A 24805-nucleotide genomic window follows, 5' to 3' on the forward strand; every position below is an offset into this window, starting at 1 on the left:
CTTTTTTTTTCAATGGTAAAGTATGAAAATATATACTTAGAGAAAATATCACTTTATTTGTTCAATTCTCAAATCAAAACCTATAGGATAATTTTTTATTCATGAAAATTAAAAGGATCATATTATTAAATTTTTTATACAAAATCTAACTATACCGGGATTAAGGACCTTCTGGAATGGAATGGTTATGTACCAAATTTCATAATTCTGTGGAAAAATTAAATATAATATTCTTATTATGAATTTATTTTTTCAATTAATTAGGTTTTGCAATAAGCTTTAGAAAAATTAAAAAATATCTTTCAATGATATTGGAATATACTATACTAATTCTCTTAAGAGGGTATTCTAGTTTAGGTACACGAATTTCGGGCGTTTTTCCTAGCCATGTAAAAATTAAACAAAGAATATTTTTATTATTTAGTTTTTTCTTAGATATATTGATCTTTTAGGAATCTATACAAATTTGAATGAAATAAAAATATCATATTATGAATATGCAAAATTTTTTTATGAAATTTGATATAAACACATTTTAGGGGTGCTTAATCAAGTGATGCAGTTAGATTTTCTATAAAAAATTTATCAATTTTTATGCCTAAAAATTTCAAATGGACCATACTGTATACAGTTTAACCTATAACTTTTAAATGTAGTAAAATATCGATCTACAATAACCAAAAATGTTGTCAATCTAGTTAGTTATTTTACTTTTTATATATTTAATAGACATAAACATTTGTAGCCGTGTTCGATGGAATTTGTTTAGAAACACTCGTTGAGTTGCTCATATTAAACCGAGAAACTGTCTATGCTTAAAAATATCATTTGGTTATTCAACCAGATTTCACTTTTGTTTTTTTGAAGACAATGACTGACCTTACCTCGTGGAACTTTTTTGAAGTTGCAATATCATGATATTACTCGGCCCCCGCGTTTACCAGAGTGCAATCCTATTGACACATAGGTAACCGTCTTCACAAACACAAATTTTCACTCGAATCCATTATCTCCAAAATTTGGAGGAGATTAATATTACTTTTAGAGAATAATGGCGAACTATGGATCAAGAAATTATTCGTTTACTAAATTTGAATATGCCATGGAGGCTAGAAGCTGTACTGACTAGATAATTTTTTTAATTTCAATTAATTTTATTTTATTAATTTCCCAAAGGATTTGATGATTTTCGTTTTATTACTGGGTCTATTGTTGATGCAATGTTGTTTAATTTACATCGTTCATTAAAACTTCCTTTGATAATAAATTCGCCATTGGGTAGGTATTCAAATTTGGAAAACAATTTAAATTATCCACTTTAAAAGACGACCAATGTATATATAATATATTAGTCAAACATTAAAGAAGTGGATACTGAATATATTAAAATATTCCATTACAAATTGTATCATAATATACTTTTAATCGATATTCTGCATAATTAATTAAAATATTGTAAGTACTCTGTCCATTAGCCAATGTCGAGTACATTAAATATTTATTTAAGTAATATATAATAAACAGAATGAATATTTATTTAAATTTTAATTGAAATATTAACAAATGTTGAATTAACATATCAAAATGTACTGCGTTACAATATACAACATTTTTATTAACTCACAACGTGTTGAATTTATATGGTGGTAAATATATTGATCGCCACAAGGAAAAACCCAATTCAGTCTGCGCGCTGCAGGAAATATATATACCGTATGAAAAATGCTCTTCGTGTCTGGATATTGTAAGAGATGGATGCACGACAAAGAGAGAAAAGTTTTGCCCGGTAGTAAGAATCCCTACTCTCAGAGACAATGCGCCGTGCTGGTGCGCGCCGGCGCACAATGTAAATTAATCTTTGCGAATGCATTTAGTAACTCTCCGTATGCGTAGGGATGTAGTTCGAGTTCTTCGGATGCTCCATTTAAATTCCGTAACTTTGTATAATTTTCAATCTGTAAAATGAAATATTTTTTGAGGGTATATCAAAAACAAAAATAAGTATTCTAAAAATAAACTACTTTTTTCAAAATAAAAATGTATCCCAAAAATTAAATAAAATATACTAAAAACAACGTCTGCGGAGACGAACCGCATGCTAAACGCAGCAAAACCAAATGATCCCGTCCAGCCAGTTCGGCCCGCCCACATAATTGCATGTATATCTTTCCTTTTTGTTTACAAAGGGGTATTGATGTTCCGTCTCAATATGCGAGTAGACACGCTCATCATTTTTGATACGGTATACATTGGCACTGGTCTATTTTTCAGATTCATATTTATCTCGCAAGAGTCCCTAGGGCACGTGAAAAGGATCACGCGACTGTGTTTATCAAGTCTCTTCGCCGTATCATAACATTCAAATCCCATATTTCCTTGTCTGTACTATATATCTTTGCACGTTCGATTTATTACGTATCATACGAAATCCTTTGCAAAATCTATTGGAAAACTCAATATGTTTGTTAATTTACTACAAAAATATAAAAGTTGGCAAAATGTGTATGTACTATTTTTCAAATTGATGCGCTCAGTTCTATATTTCCTTATTCTTTATTCATTATCAAATGAAGTCAATTGCTAACTTTAACCATTTATTGAACAATAAATAGATTTAAGAGATTGTGAATCATATACATAATTTTACAACTTAAAATAAAAATGAATGTTGGCCCTTTGTTTTTTACGGTATAATTAGATTAAGGCTTTCATGTTGCTTCTTGAAAATTCCTTTGTTAAAATTCAGTTGTTTAAATGTATTCGAAGATCGTGCGGCATGCTGCGCTGCTCGGTGTTATTTAAAGGCATCATCCCCGTTTTAAATGATTTGGAGGATTAAAATTTTACGTGGAACAATTAATTTCATAGCGCAACGCAATAAACCCGATTGTTGAACTCAGCCACACTTAAAATTATAAGAAAACAGTTCATTAAACTGTATTAAATTAATTTTATCTACATCGCTTAAATTAATACCTCAAAATTATATCTGGGCTTACCGTGTAAATGGAAATGGAAGATTTATTCACTTACCTAAAACAAAGAAAAAATCGCATGGATTAAAAATGGTATCGTGAATTGCACGAGAAAAACAGCAAATGAAAAATGTGTATATTGAACGAGCGTCCTTTTTTATTATGGCTGTGCTCCCTGTGCCACTTGTGCTTTTATACATTTCAAATGCAAGAGAAAATATAAGCTGCAATCAGCGTATATTCGGAAATTTATAGCTTGAATTTAGGGCTGAAACGAATTCTGTACTTTAGAATTTTGAGTAATTTCGTATAATACGTATAATCATGTTCTCAGTTTATTGCTTAACTGCATGTGCTTTTAAAAGTTATATACGGATCTGAAAACTTGGAGTATTAAATACAGTAAAATATAATTAACAACAGAGATATATGCCAAAAATTTAATTTTCAATAATGTTACTAATTATAAATTATTACAGGAAAGTAAAATATTACTTTAATACATAATTAGTTCTTATTTTATTTAAAATGAATAAAATTGTAACAACCGAAAATCATAATTTACTTATAATTTATATGGTTTTACGAAGCAAAAATAATGATGTATTATTAAGTAGGAGAATAAATACAAAAAATAAAACTTCAACTACATGTTGAAATTTTTAGTCGAAAACAACAAATTTCAATTTTATACTCCATGTATTATTAAATAGTCATGGACACATTTCCAGATGCGTATGTTTCAAACACAGAACGTATTTATCATTTGAAGTGCAAATTTCGACAGAAACCTGCTTGTAATTCAAATATATAGCACTTGATGGTCTTATCAGGTTTCACATACCGCTTTAATACTCTCTGCATGTTTACATTGAAATATTATGAAAATTATATATTAATGTAGTAAATATTATATCATTAAAATAAATATCATATAATTATATGAATTAATTTATCCCTTTTTGAATATACATAAAAATATGATATATACATATTAAATAGTAAAGATACCAGAATTGTAGATGAGGATTTGGTAAATAAAATTGTCATGTTGTCTTTAGATTAAATCTGGAGTTACTGAAAAAAGTCACTGATGTTGACGGCAAACGTAAAAACTAATGAACAATTAGAGAGCTGTCCATTTTCAATATCATTAAGACTTAAGGAAATCTTTCCAAAACGAAAAGCGGAAACAGAGGATATCATAATAACGAGGGTCTGTCAAGTAGAGATAACTAAGAGATGTTACTTCTTACCTCCTACTTGAAGTTTAACACGAATTTTAACGAAAATTTTTATGAAACTACTTCCATAATCATAAATGTCAAGTCAAAGCGATTGTAAAAAGGCACAATAAACTAGTTTCCTGATTATTAGTGGCATCGGATCATGTTATACTCCTGCATAATTTATAACATCATTAGTGAGATTTATTTCAATCCGGCTCTCCATTTTTTGCATCGAAACTTTAACCGACCTTTTAAATTATCCTTAAGCTTGCATTTCCCTGGTAATACACAACATCGGTTCGCAGTCGGTGTGATGTAGTGTTTTAATTATTTTTACCCACATAAATGCCACGAGATACGACAAAGGAGAAAAATTTATTCTGTCATTATATTTAAATTATAGTAGGGATGTGTACAACTTTTTTTAGTGTGTTGGAACAACAATAGTTTTAGTTTATTGGAGTTAATAAAAACAAAGTTTTGCTACTAACAATAAGTATAAAATATGTTATGGCATTAATGTCTTGGTTTAGTCTGGAACGGAGTACTGCTTTATCAAATTAGATCCGTTTCTTTTTTAAGATTACATGGACCAAACATCTTTTTGTCAGGGTTAAATCCGATTTAAGTCGTGTTTACTTTATTTGTCCAAACTTGTATTACGTATGTACAACACGATAACATGTTTTCTTGTACATTGTACTCAGAGTTTTGTTAAAGTTGAGACAACCAGATAATATAGTTAGAACACAACGATTTATTAAACATCTCCGAAACATGTATCAAATTGTACAGGTTTACAAGAAATTATAATTATATTAACTGCCAGATTGATCAATTGCAAATAAACCTTTTGTATAATTAGTGTGACATACAAAGTGAATAAACAACACATCAAATCAGTGCAAATCATTGTTAAAACAGTTTTGAGTTGCGTTGGACTGTAACGAGAATTAATCGACAATTAGATATGTTTACTAACAATTAGACCTTGTGCGTATTATGACAATAAATTGAAACCCCCATTTCGCCATTAATCATTGTCTGTATCAGACTTGAAATTAAAGGCACGGTGAATACGTAAGCCGACAACTTTTAAACCACATCGATAATAAATCAGCGGGGCCCGGATTAAGCGCACAGTCCTTTTATAATCGAATAATTAACTTAATTCCTTAATTTAGAACGGCAGGTGGGGATAAAAATAATAGCCGAAAGTAATCCAATAAAACATCCTTAATGGTGGGCACGAGGGACCACGTGCATTTCTTGTAGGCAATTTTGACCGCACCGACCAACATCGAGGTCCGTTGGGCTGTTTGCGAAGCGCCTCAGGTGATTTATCAGAGCAAACCGAGTTTCTCAAACACAATTGCGAAAGTTTGCCGTCGCGTTTGCATGTGTAAATTGTTTGAATTTATCATTTTTTCGCGGGCGACCTCCCCACGTCCGTCGGGACCCGCCGCTTGGCCATGCGAATTGCCGTCGGAAACGGCAAAATTGAAAACGGCATTTCAAAAAAATAAACAAAACAATACGACTGAACATAAAACACGCCGATGTAGACATAAAATAACTGAATGGTCGAGTTGGATCGTAGTTGTTACGGAAGGACAATTTGAATTATATTGAGAATTTGTGCAGCAAAAGTGCCATAAAGCGGGGGAGGTGCGAAAAATGAGTTTTACGGCCATTTGATACGATAAAAATGGGGAGTTGATTTGAAATAATTGGTGCATAATTTAATAATTCAAAAATTCCGTAAATCATTCATTTACACTGCGCCGCAAAATTATGGAATATTTACTATAGTTTGAATATATTTTTTTAACATAAAATTTTAAACGGTCTGCATATTAAATTATTCTTCATACATACGGTATCCTAAAATTTTCAACATACAACAAAGCAATTAATCACAACATTTCTAAAGAAAATTGTGTAGTAGCCGTTGCTCTTTAGAAAGAAGAAAATAGTAAAAAAATGAAATATCAAATCGACGATTTTACGAAACGAGTACCAACGAAAGAAGACCTGGATGGAGGCGAAAAAGAATAACTTCGTCACAACCGATATTTAAAAAACCAAGCCTTTAGATAAGTTTGTAACCAGTACTTTACTGCAGCAACAGTATTCATTGAGTTATAATGTAAGAATAAGCCAGGACACCATAAGAAGACAACTAAAGGAAGACAATATAACCCCGTACCGTGCTGTCACAGGTATTGACTACAACACATTGTAGGAATTGACTGAATTTCTCTCGAGAGTACTTTCATTGGGGAGAAACTGAGTGGAGTCATGTATTGTTTAGAGAATATATTCTTACTTTTGGTGGAGGATCGGTAATGGTTTGGGGAGGTATTGGTTTGCAGGCACATACGGAACTGGTACCCACTGTTGGAGGAAGTTTAAAGACTGATAGGTATATAAGGGAAATCCTAGAACCTCATGTTATTTTTATGTATGATAATGTTTGACATCACACTCGAGAATTGTCAGAGACCATCTTAACAAGGTAAATATTTCGCTAAAGAACTGACCAGCTAGAAATCCGGATTTTAATTCGAGGACATATGGGAAGACAAATAAGAATACTTCAACCACCATCAAATACTTACACTAACTAAAAGAAAAAATAATAAAAATTTGGAAGGGCATTAATCATGATGTTATATGAACATTAATTTGTAAGAATGAGTCGACGTTGTCAAAAGGTAATTAACACACGTGGAAAGAATACTCCACATTTTGTAAATCTGAAAAATGTTAAAATTTTGTTATATTTAATTTCTTTTTCAATAAATATTTTATTACTGTACCAAACATTATTTTATTTTTGATAATTTTTAAAAGTATTTCATAAATTTACAGCACAGTATACACAGTATTGACAAAAATCAGTTAGTGTCTAATTTAACCAACGTGTTGAAATTCATATTTCGCACAAAGTAAATTAATATTTTTGCCCGGTAACATAGTTTAATCCTCGATTAAAATCAACGAATCGTGTTTAACTTTTAACAAGCAATTTTTAATACTAATCCCCCTAAGTATTCCAGTTATATGGAAGGGTTGGGGTTGATACGGATGCGTGCCATAAAACGGGTCCGACTAATCACATCGGTCCTAAATTGCACGGTCGGTATCACATCTGGACAAATTCGTGTTTGATGACATTTTTAAACAGTGACGCAAACCGTTCGATTTAATGATTAAACATCAAATTTTATTTATGATGCAGATCACCTTATCGAAAACAAATTAACACATTTGTATACACTATTCCAAGAAATTAACGCATCATCTATAATTTTGTAAACATATTTTTCTATTTAAGTAAATAGTACATTGTTTGTATTAACTTTATGTGGTGATAAATAATGGGAACCTTAATACTGAACGTTATAATCTGGATATTTTAGAAGAAAGAACATGTTGTGTTATATGACTCTTATAGGTCCAAATTTTTTACAAATGCAGGATAATGCACGTCCACATACTGCCCACGTTATCAGAAATTATCATGTTGACGTTGGGATTAATACTATAACCTGGCCAGCTCTAGTCTTAACCCTATAAATCATATCTGGGACATTCTTGGGAGACGTTTAAGAAACCATCCTGACCGTACGAATAACTTAGAGGAAGTGTCTTATACTTGAAATTTGAGAGAAGTTGGACCAAAATAAAATTCAAATCCAGATTTTGAGTATGAACAGAAGATGTGAAGCTGTGGTATGTAGTAGAGGTGGAAATACTCCAAATGTTTAGTTTTTATAAACATCATATTTTTTATTTAATTTTTTTTTAGAAAAATAATACTTTTTAAGATTTCTTGTAACAATTATAGATAAAAACTTATTTTTCAAAAAATATTAATGATAATCAATTATTATTAGTGTGGTGTGGAACACTGTATATTTGAAAATTATTTTTGCTCAGAAATATTTTACTTTCTATGTAAAAGTAATATAAAATTTTTGGAGGTTTATATAAATAAGTGGAAAATATTTCCAAACTTTTTTTTAAAGTAAATATTTGTAACAGAATTGAAATTAATTATACTTGTATGATTCGAGCTGTTCTCTCGTTGATTCGAACTGTTTCTAATTAAATCTCAAGAACACATTTCAGTGTGAAAATCCGATTTTCCTGCCGGAGAGTTCGCCTTCCTGCGTCCGTATCGAACTAACTGGAGCGCGTTGATCCGGTGCGGATCCGATACCGGCTGCGCCATCTGTCCAGAAGGACGACAACTCGCAAAACAACTCCGGAAATAACAATTGATTCGGGCGCTCGGGCTGCTATAAAATTTATGCATGAGCACGGCGCAGTTAATTTGATTTTTTTCGAGTGCATGAATTGTTAAGGAGAGCGACCGACGGGAAATGTGCCGGGACCCGGATTAAACTCGCGGAACGATATTAACGTGACGACGATTTGTTGCCAGTGTCTTGGTTCTTGACAATGGTGACAGATTACAAAGAGAAAATATCTTCCTCGAGAAAATTACGGCTGAAAATATGTGAATATACGCGAATATTAAATAGGACCAACATTTTGGAAATTTGTTTTTAAATTATACAAATTATGTATTTATAAAATTTAAAACATAACAAATTAAAAGTATAGTTAAAATGTTTATGTAAATAAGAAACATAATTAAATATTCACATAACGGTTGAACAGAGGATACTAAAATTATCATATATTCGCTACCAAGGAGCTGAATAATTTTTCCAAAATATATATTTTGTTACATTAAAAAACACACCGCTGGATTTTTTTGTGAGGATATGTCAAAAGTAGGGTTTACATTCAGAGATGAAATAATATTGATGAGATAAGGCAAAAAATGAGAGATGAAATTAGGTCAATAATACAGGAAATGTTCCCAAATTCCCATAATTTGACCGAGGAAAAGATCTGGCATCAACATGATGAATCCTAGTATACTACAGCGTTATTGTTCCCCAATATCTGAACAAAATTTTCTCCGGTAGGTGAATAGGACAAAGAGGTATCATCGAGTAGCCAGCAGTGTCTCCACATATCACATTCAAAGACCAAAAATCATTGATGAGCTAAGGCAAAGAACAAGTGATGAAGTTAGGGTAATAATTCCGGAAATATTACATAATGTAAGGGACATCTGTAATTGATGTACATTTTAAGCAACTTAACTTTAAAATTATGCAACTCTCTTGTTTTTAGAGATATTTGACTTTTTTTTAGGCATAACTAAATATTAGAAAAAAACAACTATCTACGATACGAACTAAATAAAATAAACTAAAAATAATTTATCAATTTCAATGTAAGAGGTCACACAGCATATTGAACATTTCAAAAAAAAAGAAAAAAAATAGTGTGGTTTCCGTCCTCTTTTAAGGGCCACATTTCGAATATTATTTAAAAAGGTGCCTCAGAAATTCGAAAAATTATTCATCTCCCAGGTAGCTAATTTGTTCCAGTTAAAGTCTCCACCCTGTATACATTTTAATGAATAATTACTCGAGAGAAACAATAAATAACTCGATGCATGCTATAAAAATTGTTTGTCTATGTTTTCTTTGTTATTTGCCGTATAAAAAATTATTAACCATTTTTCAAATTTACCGCCATATTCTAAATTCATTTTTTTGTTAAATATCATATTACCTATTTATGATTTGCAATTGTTTAAAACAATTTCGTTGCCTTATCAATATCAATAAACATAATCAGTATACATCGAAATTCATAAGCGAAAAATGTGGCACTGGAACTGATCAAGAAAAAAATTCGGTAACATATGTATGGTACTTCATCAAGACTAGGAAATGCAGCATAAAGTAGGTGCCTCTATTAGACTTGAATCAAATTTTAGACAGTATAATCGACAATTAATGTAAAAATTATTTGCTGAGTTTGAAGTACGGATCATTGGCATATGCCTCCAAAAATACTGTTCGCTGACAAAAAGAAAGAAGAGAGTAATTCAAAATTATAAGAATATAACAATTGCAATGCAAATTCTCATCACCGAAGATAATTAAAGAATAACCTAAGATGAAACAACCATTTTTTTAGATACTTGAAAGGTAAGTAGCAACATGATCAAAATTATAATTTAGATAAATCATTTTCTTTATAGTAATCTTGCAAATGAAATTAACAAGAATTTCAAATCTACCATCAGAAAACAGCGAAACTTTGAAAAACATCTGAGTGCCGATGGGATTTCAAAAGATGGAGGATTTTTTTTGAGCGTTTGTGATTGAAAACAAAGGCAGTGCAGAAACGCTCCATAATACTGAGAATTTGTGCCTTTCTAATGTACAATAGTTGTAAGAAAAGTACTTGATTTATATTTAGATACGTAGGGAGTCTGAGCCGTCATCGGGTTTTGAAAGGGTGGACGTTTTTCCATTTTTTCCTCTTATGATTTGGTGTCAGAGAAATTTCTTCGCTAGGTAAACGGGAGTCTTGCTGATTTGTACTTTGTCGCGCAAAATTGTCTCTGAATTGTTGGAACTCGAAACTGCTCGCACCATTTTGGAAAAATATTGCATGATGAAATACAAATCAACAAGAACTCGGTTGCTTATCTGGGGAATGAAATTCACTGACACCGATTCAAACTAGGAAGAAATGGAAAAACGGACCACACTTACAATACCTCATAAACTAATATCAGGTCGTAAGTTAAACAGTAATGTTATTTTCTATTTTACAATTTTTAGATACTCAAATTTTTTTACCTGTTTGATTAGGGTAATTTGGATGTTTGCTTAACAGAGGAAAATCATTAATTTTTTCTTTTTTAGTCTTCTATTTAGATAATGGCAAATTTATAAAATTTATTTCACTTAACGCTACCTCTAAAATTAACTCCGATTGAAATGAATAATATATTTTGAGAGGCAATTAAATGTGTCCAACGGTACGTATTTTGCGTAATTGAAGGACAATGGCGGAGTTACGTTGATGAAAATACAAAATTCAAGTAATTTTTCACGAAATTATAAACCACTTTCGTCATTTAAGCAATTTTTTTAACAGTAAAATAGATTTCAGGATTTTAAGTTTTAATAATTTATTCAATTACCATACATAATAAAAATATAAAACTATTATAACTGTATTTGTTAAAAAATTACTAGTGAAAGTTATTGAAAATTCAAAAATACAAAAAAACTAACTCAATTATTTTTCTTCCGATAGAAATGAATTTGGTATCGATGAATGCATACTTACTAACCTTTCTAATTAAATATTGTCTCTCTATTGGGTTTACCGTTAATTTTGAACGCAGTACGGAGTGAAATGATAAACCACATAACAAGTTTGCCATTATCTACGTGAATGACTAAATTGGAAAAAATTAATGATTTTTTGTTCAGCAAAAATCTAAATTACCTAAAAAATATGTAAGAGAAAGTATCATAAAAATATTTTAGTATATTGTAAAAAATATATAGAAAAACAAAAATTGCATATCCGAATATTATATATAATGTAAAATATAAATTTGTATTTTAAATAAAAGAAATATATTAATTACATGGATTATTTGAATTAGTTCACGAGAAAAAGCAAATGAAAATGCATACAAAATATTTCAAAAAACATATCAATTTTTATGGTGCATGGGATGTATTTTTTTATTGGCAAATATTTTAAATTTATCACAATAACGCATATTTCCCAATTAAAACTATACAATTTAAAACCGCTATCGTTACATTTATCGCAAGTTGCACTGGGTGGACGTCAGCTTATCTGTTTGGGTCAATTTACTGCTGGCATACATTCATATAAATATTGCCGTATTTTAAACTGCATTTAAATTTTAAATAAGTTACCATTGGCCTGTATGAATTATGTATGTTTTATAATTGCCTATATTTACTTCTTCGAACGTAACACTGACTAGAAGCAACACAACACAAAATGCTTGGCAAATTATAAGCAATTTTAATGGAAATTTGAGCGAATAGCATTAATATAATTTAATATTGACGTACCATTTGACCCAATAAAAATTAATAAACGCTCCAAGTATTCTTTATTCCGGAGAGAACCGTCTGCACACTTAAAGTTCATGAACGATCTAGTTCCACTGTCATCCCATGCAAATATGTTTTAAGGGGAGGAGTAAACTATGTATGGAATAGACAGATGAGGGTTTATTCGTGGGGACAACTCGAGAACTACTATTTTATTTAGTTTTCTTTGAACAAAAATAAATTTTTAATTATTTTCTATTTGTTGTTTTTTAGTGAACATATTGTGAATAGTTTTTTTATTAATTTTAATAAAACCAGATACATTTTTATTTTTACTATTTTCCAAAATTATATATATTTTTTGGCAAAAGTTTCACCCAGCTTAGTAGCTTCCAAATTTACCCAATAATATATAACAAATAAAACATACCATCAATTCCATTTTCATTTTCAAAAGAGCACATTTGTTTTCCCTAATTAAACTAGTAAATTTGCAAATCCTCTCGGAAGAAGAAATAGTGTTAGAGCTAGTTCCAGACACTTTAGATTTTATTTTAATATTAGCACTTTTCACTTTTTTGTGCTTTAATAAAACACTAACTTTCTTCATTGTGAGAAAAACTACTTTTTAGAACTGTACAGCTTAAAGGAGTTACAATAAATAATTATTAAAAGTGCATTAAATAGTAAATTTTTCATTTATAAGGCATATTTTAACATTTAATTGGTTTGATAAACACAAAACTAATGAGGCAAACATACCGTGTACCTATGATGATTTAAACTATTTCTCTGCTGCTTGATAAGTCTGGATAGCCTTTGGGTGCGCTGCGCAACCGTCAACGGTCCAGAGGCAGCTTCATCCAGCAAATCCTCCTTCCCCTTGTCGACTTCCACATACTGTAGCGGAGGTGACTGTCTCGGAGTCACCGTCGACAAAGGAACAGTTTTAGCTATCAGAGTTTCGCTCCTCACACTCCATTGGCTACTGCCGTGGATCTTCTGGTTCATGAGATCGCCAATGCTTCCTCTTACGCTGGCCGTGTTGGAACTCAAGTACGACCTAGACAAGTAGGGACTGTGCGGCACGCTCGCGGATGACGCGGATAATTGTTGATTTGCCGTCGTGGACCGGACCAAATCTCGCAAGGTGTTCGCCGAAAGTTTGTCCAGGTCTGAGAGGCTGGAGCCGCGACGCATGCGAGTGTCACCGGTTGCTGCCACGTATTTTGCTGGGTTTTTTTTCTTAATTCGCTCCACGGAACGTGTCACTGTGGATGACTTCATCGAGAATAATCCCGTCCTCAGCGGGAAAAGCAGGGCCCACTCAGTCGTATGGTGGCCCTCCATACTTCTGAAGTATAATCTGAACTAAGACTCGTCAATGGCACGGAAAGCCGCACATCCCCGTGGCTCCGGATTAATCGCTGTCACCGGTGGCGAGAAATAAACTGCCGACAGCTAAACCGAAAACAATGCACCTTTGGTTAAACCTTCGGGGTAATGCCAGGTAGTGTACGAAATTCCCGTTTGCTGAATAACCACTGATACCAGGGGCCGATAAAACTTTTGTAATGAGGTGATTTAAATTTCCTTCCGGTGTCATACGATAAACTTAAATTGGGCCGCTTAACGAATGTTTGCCGGTTTGACTATTTCGGCCGCATCTATAATAGGTGATGAGGCTTCTGTAAGCGACGCAAACTTTGATTAAATTGCACGTGTTTTGTAAATAGGAACAATCAACATTTGGACGCTAGTGAGGACCTGTATCTTCACACTAAATATTGCGCATTTCGAATCCTAACCTTTCAATCAAAATTTTACGAATGTTCGATTATTTAAAAAACTGGAACGTCAATGTTGTTACAGTTGGCGAAGGTCAAAGATGCAGTGACAATGATATTAGTGACATTGGTAAAAAACCCACACAAGATACGGGTCTTCCTCATCAACAGCAATATAAACTGGGTCAATACCAATTCCTCGTATTCGATATACTATCAAAAGATTTAATTAAGCTTGTTTACATAGAAATAAAAGGGATAATGGAGGCATGTGATATGTATTAATTAGTATAACGTATATTACGTTTTCAGATAGATAACATTTAATTTTATTGTTTGATCTATAGAATATATTAATTTATTGTACGACCTAGTATTATAAAATAACCAGAAAAAAGATAATTTTAATAACCCATATATAATAAAAAATGTAGATATATATTTTAGTTACAAAACGATAATTTTATTTCATGTCCTTTTAGTTGCGAAAAGTAATTTTAGTATATAAAAGTAATTAAGTATACATATAAAATTTTATTACACAGTTATTGTAAAAGTTATAAAGTATTAAAAATAATGGGACTATTTTTTACAGAAAAGAAATTATTGGAAATCAATTATGCCCAGAACTGAATCACAATACGACCGACTTGGTATTTTCTGTATACGACATTCGCTGATTTATAGTATGTAAAAAACAATTCTATTAGAAAACCAGTAGAAAAAATCGAATTATGATGTATAAAACAAACTTTTTTATGTGTATTTCATTTGTAATAAAATGTTTTTATTAATGATGTAATATATTATATATATAATATATAATATTTATTTACTTATGATATATACGAGCCCTCTCAGTGAAGTTGGCCTAACTAACAAAACAAGTTTTTTTGAAGAAGTTTAGCATGTTATAGAAAAATTTATTAAAATCAGTACAGATTACATTAATTTTGACCTATTAAAATATATTTTGGCCTATTAAATTATATTTTCAGCAAGTAATAAAAAAGTAAGTTAAGAATATTCCAATATTGTTTATATACAGAAAATGAGCTTTCTCTTCTTGATATTCATAAAAATGTTTAAAAAATAGTCTAATAACAATCAAATATTAAAAGAAAATGTTTGCTAATCATGAAATAAATTCACAAATAATTTGTGTATTTAAATGGTTGGGCACACTTCACTGAGAGAGGGCTCACATAATTTGGTTAATTTTTACATCTTAATACCTTAGAATATTTTTGTTTCATTCCAGACTTAATAATACTTATTTGAGATCACAGTTTTCTTGGTAAACCGCAAACGATCGGTTAGAATAATAAATAAACAATATTATGTAGGCGTAAATACTAGAGAGTAAACATTTCCCATTTACGGGAAACTTATTTTTAGTACCTTGAATGTTTTATTGCTACTAAAACAAAAGTAAACTTGTTACTTGAAATGAAATGGTCCCCCTTTAGTAAATTTAATTTTATCCTTAATTATTTTATTTAATGTTTGGGATAAATAAACACTTAAATCTAATAAAAAATTCTCCGAAATCTAATAAAATGGAAAACAAAGTCCTTTCCATATATTTTCATTAAGATATCTGCCGTCAATAGTAATTAGTCGTAAATTGCTTTTGAGCTGATAAAACAAACCCTACATATCAAAGTATAATTGGAAATATGGTTCTGACAGGAAATTGCTTGAATATATTTTATTTTTAATTTAATTCTCAATCACACCTTTTTTATTTAATTGAGATCATTTACGTAAACCTCATTTTTATGATATTTTATTTCATTTTTTAACATGTAGGCTTCCGGAAAGGTGATTTTTGAAATTCAACAGACGTGGCTATTTAACTGTAATACATCAATTAATTTGAAATAATTTAAATTAAAATAGCATCAGAAGAAAGAGATTAATTGATTCGGATGTAATTCAGAATGTACTACTATGTTTCATTAAACTCGAATAAGAATTAAAACAAGCACGTGCCTCTTTAATCAGAGTTTGCTTATAGGGAAATTATATTCAGGCAGATTACCGCTCATCTGGTAATTCACTTCAGGTTTCACTTTCCTAACTTGCACTCACATTTCCAAATGTCCCGCCCAACACTCAAGTCGACAAGTCCCCAAACTGGAACCGACGACGTGATCTCGTTGCCATAATCAGATGGTGAACTAAACCGATCGGGAGACGCACTGGAAAAAACAATACGATGGGGCGGCATGGATTGAGGAAGGCGCGATAGAGAGCCCCACTCCATCGGTCTGGTATAGTCATTCAGCCGCGTGCTAATGTTGTTAGCGTTCGCCTTGGTCATAGGCAGGTATCACAGCCGATTGGGGCCTGTGAGGTCGCAGCACGGTTCAGGGTACGGCGAGACGCACTAACACCAAACCCACCATCCTTGCCGTTCAACTAATTACAGGTGTCGGCTTTTTGTTTGAAGGTGACAATTGCCGATAATGATGCATCAATGCACTTCAATTAATTGACGGCTTAAACCAACTACATGGTGATTGTTAATTGTTATTAGTTGTTTGACCGTTCGTTCGTTTTTATTGACCCGAAATTACCCTCTGGAAAACGTTAACATCAAATGCACTCACTCGATTTATTTGGATAGGACGGCAAATTCGAAACTTTGGCTTTGGTGAAGCAGCTGTACGTGACAATTTCTGATAATAATGCATCGATGAATTTCTATCAGTTCATTAGATAAAGGTGGTGTAATGTGCAAACTTCATAGTTTTATACAAATCAATCAATTAATTAACTAACAATATGATAAATTCAATTAAATTTTTTTATTCACATGGCGCATTCACCATTTTATATTCTCCTGACATATTTTCTTGGTAATTATAATTAAATTTTAAGGGGTGTGTGAAGAGTTAAATTTTAAAAAATTGAAAATATTGCATATCGCGATAGTCGATACCTTTCAGAAATAACGTACTAAAATTGTAAATGAATATCTAATATACTTTTAGAGTTTCGTCTAAAGAGTAGCCGTTGAACAGTTAGAAAGTTCTGTTCGGTTTTTTATGCAATTAGTAAATTAGTGAAGTGAAAAACTTTTAAAACAGATGTTTAGTTAGGGCTTTGATGCACCTTTTAAGTATCGGATAAACGGAGTTAAGCCAACGAGCTCCCTCAAAATAAGATTGATCATCTCGAAGAAGAGCTGTAACAGTTAGTAGACGCTTTTTGAAGTAGAAGAATTGATATTTATATATCCATAACAATTAAATCAATCAACGTTTTTCTCGAAACTGCATTTTTCAAATTTGCTGCAGTTGTAACTCAAAAACAAATCATTCGAATTTCCAAAAATTTTTTTCTCCTTATTTTATATACGTTTCTCTATATAATGACTCTATTTCGATAATTTTGGTAGACCAGATCATCAAAATTTCTGGAAAAATTTGACACTTTTTCAAAATTCTGACATTATATTAAATTTAATTTTTTTTCACAATCGTGGGTAAAGGTACAGGTAATATCTTCTAGTTTAATAATATCTACAATATATTTTTTGAATTCAACCATGGTGAAGGCCGCAATCACTACAGCTTTTTTATTTAGCGACTTAGGAGGTAGCAATCTTGCTTAAAACTAAATTTTTACATTGGCAAATTTTGAAAAGTTCATTGTTTATCCATTATTTGTACACAAAAAATCCTAAAAATCACCTTTTTTAAGTCTTCGCACTAGGTAGGTATAACCTTTAAATTTATAAATATATAAGATTATTCTTACGTATACAATTAGGATAAGAAGAATAAATCAATTTCATTTAATGTCATCCCAATGCAACTAACATCAATTAAAATAATTTATTGAAATAATTTTTATAAAATCATTATTTATTATCTAAAAATCTAAATCTATTACATATAGTACTACATTTCTTCCAACAATTTAAATTTTTATAAAATTAATATAAATATACTTTTATTTCTACTGTTTTTATAACTAAGTAGTTATGTAAGTATAAATTTAGATTTGCTGTATTAAAGCCCTTTCTTCTTTATCAATAATAATAATTATATAATAAAATATTAATATGTTAATATAGTTGTAAGTTAGATATTAGTCAATTATGATCGATTTGTTAAATCGCTAGATAAGTATAATTATTAGAGGAAGAAAACTGTGATTAAAGTGAGTCTAAAGGTCAACCTGTAAATTAATTATCAGAGTCCTACCACAACAGAAATATTTTGCTTGTCATCAAAGGGTCCCAGTGTCGTCCATAAAATAAATTGGCAATGCGTGTAACGTGGTAAAAGTATTTCTTTTAAAACAGCGCTTGGAAAGGTCAATGTTTTAATAATGAAACGAGAGTGAGAACAGCGGGCAGTCTGATACCAACTGGGCTATAAAAGCTACAAAACAACCACCCAAGGGTTGGTTTTGACACCATTACAATGAGGCACCATCAACTTAATAAAATTTAATTATCCTGTCCGATACTCTTAGCCGATAATTTACTGTAAATACGTTAAGATAGTAAAATTAATCAATTTTTTTATGATTTCAAATATATTTCTACATATTGAATTAATGATAATAAAATTGTTTTATTTGTTACTTAATTACATGATAAATAAGCGAATTCAATCCCCAAATCATTTCATGTTGATTTGTGAAATATATTTTTTTTTTCTTAAAATATATTTATATCATTCCTATACCAAATTTACAAAACTCTCTATATACTATAATAACACTTCTGTGTTAGAAGTTACTGCTATATAAGATATATCGCCGTTGCCCAGTACCCTTCGAAGCACAGTGTCCGATGCAATCCAAAGATTAAAAAACAATGTTTTGTATAAAATTATCTAAACAAGGAAGACCACGATTAAATAGAAGATTGGCAATGATTCCTTAGTTTCATTCAATGGTGTATTAAGAAAGTGGGATGAGAGCACCTCATCCACCTGCCAATAGTATTTTTTGCACACAACTCATCACAGGCATCTTTTGAAATTTAGGTGAACTCATATTGATTGGTATATAGATGAATGAGGACGTGTTGCGGATAAGCCTCATATCAACAAATGGCATGGAGACCGACATGTACAGTGTTTTTTCTTCCCAGAACAAGTTTGGTGGTGAAAGTGTAATGAAGGGGGGCATATATTGCCGCATGGGGTCGCTGTTTTAATACACACCATTAAGAATAAGAGCAATCATTTAGATGAGAAAAGGCAATATTTGATATTAATACATGTTTTTTATAGTTTCAACACCTTCTTTTAGTTTTTAATATCCAGAAAATTTGTCCAGTATTGTTTTGAACTGAAATAATCGTTTACCCTATACAAATATCATTTCACTAAAATATTGTAGATTAGAAAAATCTATTGACATCTTATTAAGAAAACCTAGTGATCGGTCAACTATAGTGTTTACTAATCTAGCTTCTATTAATTCGAGGTTGTAACTTTTTAGTTTAATAAATAATGGCGTTATTTATCGGTTCACAGTTTGTACAAATATTTCTATTTTATATCTAATTAAACTAAAACATATTTGGTCCATATGCTATTTTATAATTGAAATTCATTAGAATCTAAAATAAAAAATTTTTATAAAGAAGAAGACATACGTTTAGTTGCATGATGATCTTATTGTACGCCCACAACCATCGCTGCTGCGCGGTGACCTGCGGCCTCTGCTGTTTGGCCTCCTCCTCCTCTTCGAAGGACACGCTCTTCTTCTCGGGCACATCGTCGTCGACAATATCGGCACGCTCCTCTTCGGGGATGTCCTCGTGTTCCGGCGGCGTCGGCGAGTGCCTAAGGGACGCGCGTCTCTGGTTACCGACCGCGTCCACCAGAGATTGCTTCCGGGACGGGGGAATCGCGTACGGATCGTCGAAACTTTGGAAAGCGTCACCGGATGTGCGTCGCGTCGGGAATGGATCGGTTGCAGATGCGCGGCGGCTTCCCGGCTGCACGAGGGACCGTTGCAGTGACGGATGGTACGGATCGACGACGGTTATTTGGGAGGAACCGCGCCTCAGACTATGTGTGTCATCGTAGTTCTCCACATGTATCACAGATGAGGGAGAGTCGTGGTTTTGGTCATGGTTTATTGCTTTGTTGGTGTAGTCGAGGCCGTTGGGCACGTCGCTTTCTTCCTCCACGTAGGTCTCGACCGATTCCTGCGGTTCCAGATACGGGTCGGCATGGTCGTCGTAGTGATTGTATTGTTCCGGGTAATTTTCTTCTTCAATGTCATAATACGTTTGGTCCACCGATACGGTGGCGCTCAGTCCTCGTCTCGGTTGTTCAATACTTTCTTGTGCTTTCAGGTATCCTTTGGTGGAAGCTTTGTTGTTAACATAGTTTGTATGATTGTTGTGTACTTGCGCTACGGTCACACTCGGCAAAGAATTCGTCACTATTGCTTTATTTTGTTGCTGGTCCCCGTAATATTGCGACGTTGTTACGGAATTCACTTGCTGGTGGCTCTCGATCGGTTGTACTACTGTTGGCGTTGTGTTCGTTACTACCATCTCCGCCGCCGTTGAGTATTCCGAATACGGAGTAGATTTCAACTGATGGAGAGAACTGTTAACTGAGGAAACTGCAGTATCGTACGAATCCTTATACTCGTCGTCCTTCGACTCGAGACTGTCAGTTGTCTGTTGCATCAACAAACTACTGTCCCTCTTTCCTGTTCCGTTTTTTGTTTGTGGAACATCGAAGTAATTTCTGTCCTCATAATCCACTTCAGATTGAGCTGTGTTATAGAAATAATCTTGGTTGTACTGGTCCGTCCCATTCACCACATTCGCATTGATACTAGTTCTATTATCACTGGTCATACTAGACACGGGGGTAATATCTACTTCCTCCGGCTGTGCCGGCAAATTATCTATACTCTGATATGCATAGTTGTAGTCTTCGTTATAAGGTGCGCTCATAGCACCCTGGCGCACCCCGTAGACGTCATAACCATCGGTCATGTTATCCGTATACTCAGCCGAGGTAGTGCGTACGATTGGATTGTTTCGTAGCGACTTGGCACTTCGATTATTCAGGTGGGGTTTCGGCAATAACCGGCCTGGCGTTGGGGGCAGACTGTTGAATGGCTTATTTTGATTCGGTAATCGGTGAATTACCTACAAATTTAAAATAAATGAATCATTTAAAGTAAATTTAAACTAAGAAATAAATGTACAGATTTATGTTTTATATTCATAAATATAGGGATTTTTTCTATGAAAAAAATTGAGTCAATTAAAAACAGTAACTAATAATACGTCAACTGTTAACCTGTTATTTGTAGTGGTTTGAAGATAATTAATTTATAGGTAAGTAATAGTAAAATATAATACATAAACTTAAAAATCATTCATGTTTCCTTTTTAACTTATAAAAGTACTTGAAACAACAAACAAAAGGAAACATTTGGAAAATAAGAGGCCAATTAGAGCAACATTTTTTGACATGATGTAATAATACATTTCTAATAAATAAGTGATATGTATTTACAATTAGATTAAAAGGATTTATATTTATGTCTATGTATAATTAATTATAAATATGTTTTACTTTGATCCTTTTACTTCAAAATCATTATTTTATATAAGTTATTCAATCCTCAGCAATATCGGTTAATATTCTATGTCACATACGCAATAAAAATTTAATTCATCTTATAACTTTATTGGGCATCAGAAAATTGCTTTACACTCCCACACACCTTCGAGATTTTCGTGGGGGTGGGCGGCAAACTGGCTCCCCTATGCGTCGAATTCTCAGGGGTGTAACACCCATCGAACATATCCGGATCATTCATCGAGCTCTGTCTGCTTGTAGTCCGTTTCGATGGTATTTGGGGCATTCTTCTCCGACTCGTCGGTGTCTGGATAAGCCGTCCAAACTGATCGTCATAATTTGCATATCCTTCGTCAACGGTGGTGACTGAGTTCCGTCGCTTATTATGGTTCTGTATGACTGGTATCGATGGTAATTTCTTAGGTTTGTTGGATACTGGTGGTGCGGTGTTATAGTACCCCCCGGAATCCCATTGGCGATCCTCCTCATCTTGACCATATCGCTCCTCTTGGAATGGATACGGAAGCGTGTCGTAGTATTCGTCACAGCTTTGGTTCTGATTAAATGTTTGCGATCTAGAAATCAATTAAACATTAATGATTAACAGTGCCAAAATAAATTAAATATATAATTATAAATATTTACCCCGTCATCATGTAACCCACTTGAGTGACATTAGGTTCAGGATAATAGTTGGGTTGCCCATAATAATTTGAGTCATCGTACAACGTTGTTTGTCTTTCTAAACTAGGTCTACGTAATGCTAAAATATAAAAAATAGTTGTCATATTACGAAATTAATAAACTACACAAATATTAACCAAGATGTACTCAAACACAATTTTACGTCATTTGTTTTGACATATAATTTTATGATGTCATTTTTATCAACTTTTTTAATCTAGCATTCCATGTCATAAAACATCAACTTGCCATTGTCTAAACATCATTATCACTAGACACATAAAAAATTTGCCTGTCCATATTTTAGTACAAAATGAGCCGTGGAAATCAGAGAGATCTTGCAAGAGAAAAGAATTTAAAGAAAAAACCCAAGACAATTAAAAAGAAATCATCAAACGAACACATTTCGCTGAGCCAAAGAAAAACCAGAGACGCAATGGCTTTACAGAAGAAACAAGGTACATCTCGTTCATCGTCTTCTAAGAGAGGAGGTTCGACTTCCAAGAAAATAATAAAGAAGAAGACTTCTCCAAAGTAAATATAGTAATATTTTATTTCATTATGATTTACACGATGACGACCCAATAAATACTTGACAGGCAATTTTGTTTCATTTATTATAATTATACTGTTTGTGTTGGAAAATTCGTTTCAGTCCTCGACAAGGTACGTATATACTTTGTATTTCATTTTAAAATTACAAAAATTTGTTTTGTTAAGGTACGTATAGCTTTATTAATAACAAAAAGGTAAATTTGTTGAATATATATATCTGTAAATTTACTTTTTCTCCATATTTCTACAAAATATCCAGTTAAAATTAATAAATTTGTTAATAAAAAGTTGAGAAACATTTTCATAAATAATCGTACGTAATTTGTTATTTAGAGGAGCAGTTTATTAGTTACAGAAACAAACATTTAAATGCCATGAATAAAATGCTCTTCAAAATTTAAAACATATATTCAATAGCAAAAAGTATATTGTAAAGGTATTTTTAACAGTTAACAGACATCTTCATCGAGATCACGCAAAGGAAATTCTACGCCACTATGCTTGTTTTTCTTTGTTTCTATTGGCACACTCCACAGTAGGGGATTTTTTCCGAAAACCTGTGTAAAATTGTTATAAGGTCCAACGTTGTATGGATTGCGATTTGGTCGTCCATCTGCGAAAATTGGCGGATGCACAACTTCAAATGAAGTTTTGTTGACATACAGCAGATATAAGGAATAAACATATAATACGAATGTACTAATTCCTCCGATTATAAAACTAAAGAACCAAACACACTTGGTAAGATCGGTTTTCCATATGTCCTGGAAATGGGGAATCACTGTCACAAACATGTACGAGAAGTGAACGTCACAATATGTCAAAACTTGAAGGAAATACTTTTGAGTTTGATGACCCACGCAGTTTTTTAGCCAAGGACAATGATGATCCATTCTTAGCACACAAGTGTTGCACTTTTTACAATGATGTGCCCTATCTGGTTTTAATACTCTGCAAGTGGAACATATTCTGTAACCACCTTCATGAGAGACTGTATTTATGGGCAACTGTGATACTTTTTCAGATAAAACTGTTTTTTGTACTTCCAGAGACATGTCGTCCTGAGCCAATGTGGCATAGTCTTCATCTGAAATTTTAAACTCTTCAGGAATGTCAGATGTTGGAGTGGATACAGTTTGGTAATAAGACCAACCACACATTGTATAAACTACATTATAAATAACCAAGTTGATCACAGTTTCTGTATCATTTTGTATGACTTCCAAACAAAACATAAAATAGTTATAATAAAACCAAATAAAATTTCCCATGGCTAAGAGTATAGGCAGCCAATCACTAATTTTTGTAAAATATTCCGTCAAACGTAAAAGGCGGTTGAGACTCATGGTTAATTGTTTCTTTAGTTGAACGCTGTACCTCTAGATCTACGTGATTGTTGTTGGCTTCCGTAATATTCTGAATCCATAGAATAATCAGCGTCCATACTGTCCAAACTCTGATTATTTATGGTACTTTCGCAACTAACCCAAGCGTCATGACTGAAAACAAAAAAGAAATTAATACATAGCTTGCTTATAATAGTTGTAAAATGTGCATGGGTTTGAGGTAATGGATAAAATGTAATGAATGTGCCAAACTATTACATTTATGGTGGACAATCAGAAATTTCGATAATGTGTCTTGGCTCACTTACCAACTAATACAATTTTTAAAATGAATTTTGTTTGCGTTTAGCGTTTAACCGAGGTATAATTTCAAACGACGCAATAAGAAGACACCAAATCCAAAAATAATTATAAATGTACTTGCTCTAAATTTCATTTTAACAAACCCAACGTATGTAAATATTTTATGTCAACGTCAAGACTCAATATGACAAGTTACTGTGGTTACTGAATAAGGGAATTATTTGTAACATATTAAACCTTAAAAAAAACGTTTTAGAAACTCAGTATGATAAAAAAACAGTATAGTTATATGATAAACTAGAATTAACTGTTGACAAAAATTTAGTAAGTATAGATACCAACATAC

The 24805-nt window shown here is 32.3% G+C and overlaps 1 protein-coding gene across 2 annotated transcripts; it reads right to left on the reverse strand.

Moving 5' to 3' along the window:
* Window positions 1-2898: 2898 nt before the first annotated feature.
* LOC109608209 (uncharacterized) lies at window positions 2899-24805 on the reverse strand. Of its 2 annotated transcripts, XM_049965079.1 has the most exons (6): window positions 24465-24805; window positions 24188-24309; window positions 22217-22334; window positions 21717-22146; window positions 19612-21132; window positions 2899-3033 (listed from the first exon to the last, which is right to left on the reverse strand). In XM_049965079.1, the coding sequence occupies exons 2-6, from the start codon at window positions 24252-24254 to the stop codon at window positions 3022-3024; spliced, it is 2148 nt and encodes a 715-aa protein (XP_049821036.1). In that variant the 5' UTR covers window positions 24255-24309; window positions 24465-24805; the 3' UTR covers window positions 2899-3021. The 2 variants fall into 2 exon arrangements, with proteins under 2 accessions (XP_049821036.1, XP_049821035.1); XM_049965078.1 differs by lacking the exon at window positions 2899-3033 and having other exon boundaries at window positions 19531-21132.

This window comes from Aethina tumida, chromosome 3 (assembly GCF_024364675.1).
Source record: "Aethina tumida isolate Nest 87 chromosome 3, icAetTumi1.1, whole genome shotgun sequence".
Classification (NCBI taxonomy): Eukaryota; Metazoa; Arthropoda; class Insecta; order Coleoptera; family Nitidulidae; genus Aethina; species Aethina tumida.

Excerpts from the sequence above, each read along its gene's own strand:
- LOC109608209 (XM_049965078.1), bottom strand. The coding sequence starts at position 24,254 with ATGGACGCTGATTATTCTATGGATTCAGAATATTACGGAAGCCAACAA. Across the intron at positions 22,335-24,187 it reads ACAATCACGTAGATCTAGAG|CATTACGTAGACCTAGTTTA; the intron begins GTACAGCGTTCA and ends TTTATATTTTAG. Across the intron at positions 22,147-22,216 it reads GTGGGTTACATGATGACGGG|ATCGCAAACATTTAATCAGA; the intron begins GTAAATATTTAT and ends ATTGATTTCTAG.